Source organism: Panthera uncia, unplaced genomic scaffold, assembly GCF_023721935.1.
Source record: "Panthera uncia isolate 11264 unplaced genomic scaffold, Puncia_PCG_1.0 HiC_scaffold_993, whole genome shotgun sequence".
Classification (NCBI taxonomy): domain Eukaryota; kingdom Metazoa; phylum Chordata; class Mammalia; order Carnivora; family Felidae; genus Panthera; species Panthera uncia.
The window spans coordinates 9,196-16,487 of NW_026060192.1; the positions used below are offsets into that span (position 1 = coordinate 9,196).

General features: G+C 51.6%; 1 protein-coding gene across 1 annotated transcript; it reads right to left on the bottom strand.

Moving 5' to 3' along the window:
- Positions 1-5,546: 5,546 nt before the first annotated feature.
- Positions 5,547-6,306, bottom strand: LOC125918561 (40S ribosomal protein S20-like). The gene is made up of 2 exons (XM_049624547.1): positions 5,919-6,306; positions 5,547-5,711 (listed from the first exon to the last, which is right to left on the bottom strand). The coding sequence occupies exons 1-2, from the start codon at positions 6,138-6,140 to the stop codon at positions 5,547-5,549; spliced, it is 387 nt and encodes a 128-aa protein (XP_049480504.1). The 5' UTR covers positions 6,141-6,306.
- Positions 6,307-7,292: the final 986 nt, after the last annotated feature.

The window sequence follows — 7,292 nt, forward strand, 5'->3', positions numbered from 1 at the left end:
AGGCCTGTCCCCGTTGCTGCAGCCTTGTTGAGCTGCCATTAACAAGTGGCCGGAGGTTGCCGTGTCTCCATGGAGACCAGACAGTCAGTGCGGCTCCGGGGTGAGGGCCGTGATTAGTGAGTGTCAGCTTTGCCAGCTCTGCTCTTCCCACCGCCCGCTGCTGGGCTCAGAGACAACAGGCCTGGCCGGGGGTGGGGGGGAAGCACAGGGAGGGGGTTCCCAAGCCCGGGCCCAGGTGCTGTGTCTTTGTCTCCCCCAGGGCCTCCTCACTTCCCCCTGCCTTCCCTCCAGATCCACCTTCCCAACAGCCCCCAGGGGTGAGCCTTCTAAAACACAAGCTGAATCCTGACACTGTCTTCCTTAAGAACTTTCCATGGCTCCCCATTCCCTCGAGGCTGAGTCAAATTCCTTATGGTGGCATTCAAGGCCTTCCTACCTTCATTCCTTCATCCGTTTATTTACTCACTCATACGACAAATCTGTTTTTGAGCACCTACTGTGTGCCAGGGAGACTACCAGGTAGGGATACACGGTCAGTAAAATGAGCGAGATCCCTGCCATCGTGGAAGTGAGGAAGACACACTATAGACGATACAAATCAATCGATACCTGATTACAATCATGACAAGGACTGGAAGGAAATGGAGAGCGTGTGTTGGCAGACATTAATTTATAGGTGGCCGGCCTACCTAGAGCGGTCAGCGTGGCTTCCCTGAGAGGACAACATTTTGACAGAGTCACAGACATTGATGGGGATCCACCAGCGGGGAGACAGGGATGAAGAGCTTTCCCGGGAACAGCCTGGGCCAGGACCCCAGTCTCCTGCCCTGGCCTGCTCCTCCCTCCCCACCTCCACCCCCACTCGTGTTTCCTATCTTGGCTAAACCATCGGGCTTTGGGGCGCCTGGGTGGCTCAGTGGGTTGAGCATCCGACTCTTGATTTCGGCTCAGGTCATGATCTCGTGGGTTTGTGAGTTTGAGCCCCGCATCGGGCTCCACACGTTGACAGTGTGGCTGCTTGGAATTCTCTCTCTCTCCGTCTCTCTCTGACTCTCCCACGCATGCTGTCTCTCTCTCTCTCTCTCTCTCAAAATAAATAAATACACTTAAAAAAATAGTGAAGCAGAATAAATGTATGTTTAAAAAAAAAAAAGTCAGGCTTATTCAAGGAAGAGACCTGTGAGTTATCACCAACTCCCCCCGCCCCACCGTGCTCACCTCTCATCAATCCAGTATTTGTCTCCTCTACCACCTACCACCGTCATCTCTCTCCTCGTCATCTCTCTCCTCGTTGCTACTTCGGGCCCCATCATTTTCACCCCGGTCACACTTATCCATTCACTCACTAGTTCCTTTGTCCATCTGATCATGCATTGAGCGCCCCCTACGTGCTGGGCACTAGGCTGGGCTTCATGGACACACCAGTAAGCAGGACCACGCAGTCCCTGCTGCTGGCCGAGTCCAGTTGGGGAGACAGACAAGTCCACAAGTCCACAGAAAGAGTAGGAGGACCTAATCTGGACCAGGGATGCCTAGAAGAGCTTCCAGAGAAAGTGTGGCTAAACAGAGACCCGAGGGAGAGCGAGGAACTTGCCAGACAAAGAGAGGGGGAAGGTATCCCACGCAGAGGAAAGAGCATGTGGGCAGGTCACATGGGCAGGCGGGAAGTAGGAGACTCGGGGCCTCATCTGCAGGCTGGTGGGGAGCCACTGGGGGACTCTAACCCACCCACGGGGGCGCACACTCAGATCTGCTCCCCGACATCCCGTCTCTCCCCTTCCGTTTCACTCTCCACACTTCAGCTAGAATCATGTTTCTAAAATTGGCACAATCGTGTCCCTTCCCAGCTCTTAAAATCCTGCTCTGTCCCCAGTCTTTTAAAGTCCAAACTCTCAGCAGCAAGTCAGTCGAGGGCCTCGAAAGCGTCTTTCCAGCCTCATTTCCTATCACTCCTCCTCCCAGCCCACTCTGCTCTGCCACACCCAAACAGGTCATATCCTTTCACAGCTCTGGGCCTTTGTCCATGTAGCACATGCTTCCCTGAATGCCCTCCCCCACTTCCCCAGGTGAAGTCTTCAGGCTTTGGGGCCCAACGCAGATGTCCCTTCCTCCAAGAAGCCTCTCCTGACCGCTGTCCCCAACAAGAGTTAAGCTTCTCCTCTATGCCCCCATTATCTTAATAACGGAGAGCTAACACTCATTTGATGCTTTCTCCTCTCTGCTCAGCTTTATAGAAGTATTTCACGTTCACAATAGTCTTTACGAAAGTATCTTATCATCAGTCCCATTTTACTCATGTGAAACTGATGCTCTGAAAGGTGAAGGGGCTGACCCAGTTTGCAAAGGTAACAGGTGACTCAAGCCCAGGCGCCTGGCTGCCACAGCTCATGTGCTTAATCCCTAGGCCACCTCACCCTCTACTAGGGTTTTCTAGCGAAGTATCTGCCTCCCTTAGCAGATGAGCAGCACTTGGAGGGCACCGTCCAAGTCTGATTCACCTAGGTCCCTAGGGTCTAGCATATGTTCCCACACACAGGAGCAGATACAAATGTGTGTAGAGTGACTAACTTTTGCCAGAAGGCTACCAGAGGGTTGTGCACGGGGCTCACAGGTTTTTGAGGGTGGATTAAACCCCTTCACCCTGAGTGGGTCTGGCTATCGTCCTGGGACAGACACCCAGTCCAGCACCTAGCTCCTCCTGATCCAACCCCAACAAGGGTCTGCTGGTGACCTTGGGATTCCCATCCCTTAGCTAGCGGCCCCTTCAGCATCAGACAGATTCAGCTCTGAATCTCAGTTTTGCCCTTAGATATAGCTATGCCATAAGCTGTGCTTGGGGTACCAAGCAAATGACTTTACGTCTCGAGTGTCAGTTTCTTCATCTTCAAAATGGGCTCAGCAGTGGCTGCTTTTATTTATTTATTTATTTATTTAAGGACTTTATTTATTTTTTTTATTAAAATTTTTTTTTAACGTTTATTTATTTTTGAGACAGAGAGAGACAGAGCATGAATGGGGGAGGGGCAGAGAGAGAGAGGGAGACACAGAATCTGAAACAGGCTCCAGGCTCTGCGCTGTCAGCACAGAGCCCGACGCGGGGCTCGAGCTCACGGGTGTGAGATCATGACCTGGGCCGAAGTCGGACGCTTAACCGACTGAGCCACCCAGGCGCCCCTTTTTAAGTAATCTCTACACCCAGCGCAGGGCCCAAACTCACAACCCCAAGATCAAGAGTCGTATGCTCTACCGACCGAGCCAGCCAGGCGCCCCTCAGTAGTACCTGCTTTTAAGTGTTTATTATGAAGATAGTGAATGGCAGCCATTCTTACTATTTCCCAAGCGTCCACTACGTGTGCTGTGCTGGGCTTTGTTGTTTATTCTCGAGCAGTGTGACCCTTGGGCTCAGGCAACCAGGAGGCAGGAGCCCCTGCATTTCAGAGAGCCCACTCCAGACCTCCTCTGCTGGGCCCATCCCCGTAGAGTGAGGAGTCAGAGAGGCCAAGAGGCCTTGCCCACCTGAAGCCCATCTCTACCCCCTTCTAGACCACCTCTGGGTGTCCAGATCCCAGAATCTCTTGAGCTAGCTTCTGGGGCCTGGAAGGGTCCTTGCCTAATCCAAACTCTGCTGCTGGGGTAGATTTCCAGGCCTGAGGGGTGGCTGAGGGACAGCTACTTGCCAGGAGTGGTGAATAAACCTTGAACATCTGGTGGTAGGGCAGGGAGGGGACGAGAGAGAGAAGGGCCTCTGGTGTGCTCTCATCAGGGACTACCTTGCCTTTACCAATCTTTACAAATGCCCCAAAAGGTAGGGATTACTAGCGTCATTTTATTGTATTTAATTAATTTTTTAGAACATTTAAAAATTGTTTTTATTTCAAAAAAATTTTTTTACATTTATTTATTTTTGAGAGACAGAGCGAGACAGAGCACAAGTGGGGAGGGGCAGAGAGAGAAGGAGACGCAGAATCCGAAGCAGGCTCCAGGCTCTGAGCAAGAGGTCAGCACAGAGCCCGACGCGGGGCTCAAACCCACAAACCGCGAGATCATGACCTGAGCCAAAGTCGGACGCTCAACCGACTGAGCCACCCAGGCGCCCCAGAGCATTTTTAAAAATATTTCTTTTGAGAGAGAGAGAGAGTGTGTGAACAGAGAGAGGGAGAGAGAGAATCGCAAGCAGGCTCCACGCCGTCAGTGCAGACCCCTGCCCCCCCCACCACGGGACTCCATCTCACAAACTGTGAGATCATGATCTGAGCCTAAATCGAGAGTTGGATTCTTAACTAACTAAGCCACCCAGGTGCCCCTTTTAGTACTATTTTAGAAAGAAACCGAGGCTCAGGCTTAGAGGGGCGATTCCAAAGCCTGTTCGTTTTATTGGCTTTGAGGCCACAGTGCTTTATGTCCAGGTGCTTTACATCTTCACTTCATTCGATCCTCACAACGACCCTATGATAAAGCAACATTAGCATCCCACTTTACAGATGAGGAAACCGAGGCACAGAACAGACTCGTCTAAGGTCACGCAACTCATTAGCGGCAGTTGAATCTTGGCAGTCCAGCTCTTAACTTTAGGCTTTGCTGTCTATCACCATTATCAGAGTTTTCATTCAGTTCCTTAACTTGGGTAGCACCCACTCTGCCTCAGTCATCTCTCTGAGGAATGGGATACAGTAAAATGCCCCCCAGCCACCTCCACCCCCCCGCCCAAGTCCGTAAAGCTACGAAGAGGCAGAAATGTGATCCAAGCTGAAGGGAAGGCCATGTGGCAGTTGCGGGGGGGACTGGGGCTTAACTCCTCACCCTCTGCCCTGCAGGCCCAGGAGAGCTGGGCAGGGCCCTGGGGGCTGCTCAGAGAGGCCCCTCTGGCGACTGTGCGACTATGCCCTCCCTCCCAGCCTGTGGCCTGAGAAGATGGCGCTTTCTCAGGGCCAGAAGCAGAGACTGCGTCCCCCCCACCACCACCACCACCGCCTTCCTCTCCAAGGCCCAGCTGTGGGGCGGCTGCCCAAGCTCCCGCCAGCCCCTCCTCTCCTACTCCCTGGCCAAGTTGCTGCTCTGTGGTCACCTGGACCCAATTTCCTCCTTCCTGCCTCCTCCCATCTCTGGGAAGCGCCCCTGGGCTGCCCTGCCAATTTCCAAAGGCTTCTCCCCCAGGAAGACTTCTCTGTTCTCCCCCCACCCGCACCCCCAGGTCTCCTACCCCTCCTTGGAACACTCCAGCTCCTCTCCCTTCAGCCCCACACATAGAGAATCATTTGGACCATCAGCCCATTTTCCATTTGGTTCCTGGCTGAACATTAGGTCCCCCTGGCCAGACTGTGAGTTCTCTTCCCCAAGGCGGTTATCACATCGTGTGCTTCCCTCTCCCCCCGCGGTGCCAGGCAGGGAGGAGCCCAGAGCAGAGCTGCCCATGCCCCAGGAGCTGAACCTTGGTACTCAGAGGCCTGAAGTCAGCATCATTGTTCTTTAAGCTTTTGAGAGCAAAGCGTGCCTTTCATTTATCATTTTTTTAAACAACTGATAATCAATTTATTAAAAAGGTTGATTTAAGTATCTGCACTGGTGACTTCAGCCTCAACTCCTGGCTCAATACTGATGGAAGTAATCCGCTTAACAATCTCAGAAGGACTGTGCAAATCAATGAGTCGCTTGTGGATGCTCATCTGAAAATGATCCCGAGTCTCAGAACCTTCACCACAAGTTTTTCTTTTCTTTTTTTAAAGTTTATTTATTTATTTTGAGAGAGACAGAGACAGCACGAGTGGCGGAGGGACAGAAAGAGAGGGACAGAGAGAGAATCCCACGCAGGCTCTGTGCTGCCAGCTGCACAAAGCCCGACATGGGGCTTGAACTCACAAAACCGGGAGATCGTGATCTGAGTCGAAACCAAGAGTCGGACACTTAAACGACTGAGCCACCCAGGCACCCCAACAAGGAGTTTTTCTTGTAGTGATTCTCAGAGTCTTGGTAGGCATCCAAACTGGTCCTTTCACATTGAGAGTCTTTTCCTTTGCGCCTGTGATCAAGTCAGCAAATACCTTCTCTAAAGATTTTATGCTATGGCTGGTTAGAGTCATTCTAACTCGGCGAATCGCCACCTCTGGTTCCAAGGGTGTCTTCCCGGTGTCTTTAAAAGCCATGGCCGCAGTGTGGCTTCCAGAAGGACCTGTTCCTTGGCGCCGAGAGCAGCAGGGAATCAGGAGCAGGAGGGGGTCAGCCAAAACCCTGCTGTGGCTGCGACTTTGTCTTCCTCAAAGAGAAAGCAAAGCACCCTTAGGTGAAGAAACCCAGAAGGCGCAGGGAGAAGGAACTTGCCCAAAGTCACCCAAAGGCCAGGCCAGTACTCAGCCCAGGTCCTGTGACGCTCAGCTGCAGGTTTCTGACACTACCTGGATGGAGCTTCTAATAATCCTCCTAGGTCCTCATTTTCAGGCAGGAGACCAAAATATTTCCCAATGATGTATTATCAGAACGAGGGTGGAGGGGATGGTTAATTCTGCCTCATATGTCGTATCTGGAAAAACCCCAAAGACATTATTCGTCCAACCTCCTTCCATATACCCCCATTTCATAAACAAGCAAACTGAGACCCCAAAAGCAGACGGGACCTCCTCGAGGTCACACCAAGCGGGGACTAGAGCTGAGACTGGATTCCGTGTCAAGTTCTCTGATGAAAAATTAGGCATCACCAACTAATTCATTCATTCAACAAAGATTTTTTTTTTTTTTTTTGAGAGCCTAATAATACCAGGCTCTATGCTGGCTGCTGAGAATGTAAGGGTAAAAAAGACAGTCACAGGTGGTAGGAATAGGAGGGGGTCCTCGGACAGGAAATGTGGGGCATCTTGATCCAAGTACCAGTTACATGGTTGTGTTCGGTTTGTGAAAATCCATCGAGCTGTACATTTTGATAGGTGCACTTTTCTGAATGTGTATTTCGATTAAAACACTTTTTAAAAGACAGTCCCGGGGCTCCTGGGTGGCTCAGTCAGTTAAGCATCTGACTTTGGCTCAGGTCATGATCTCACAGTTCGTGGGTTCAAGCCCCGCGTCGGGCTCTGTGCTGATGGCTCAGAGCCTGGAGCCTGTTTCGGATTCTGTGTCTCCCTCTCTCTCTGCCCCTCCCCCGCTTGAGCTCTGTCTCTCTCTCTCTCTCTCTCTCTCTCTCTCTCAAAAATAAATAAACATTTAAAAAAATAATAAAAAAATAAAAGACAGTCCCAGGGCAGGGTGCCTGGGTGGCACAGATGGTTAGGCGTCCAACTCTTGATTTCAGCTAGGCCAGGATCTCC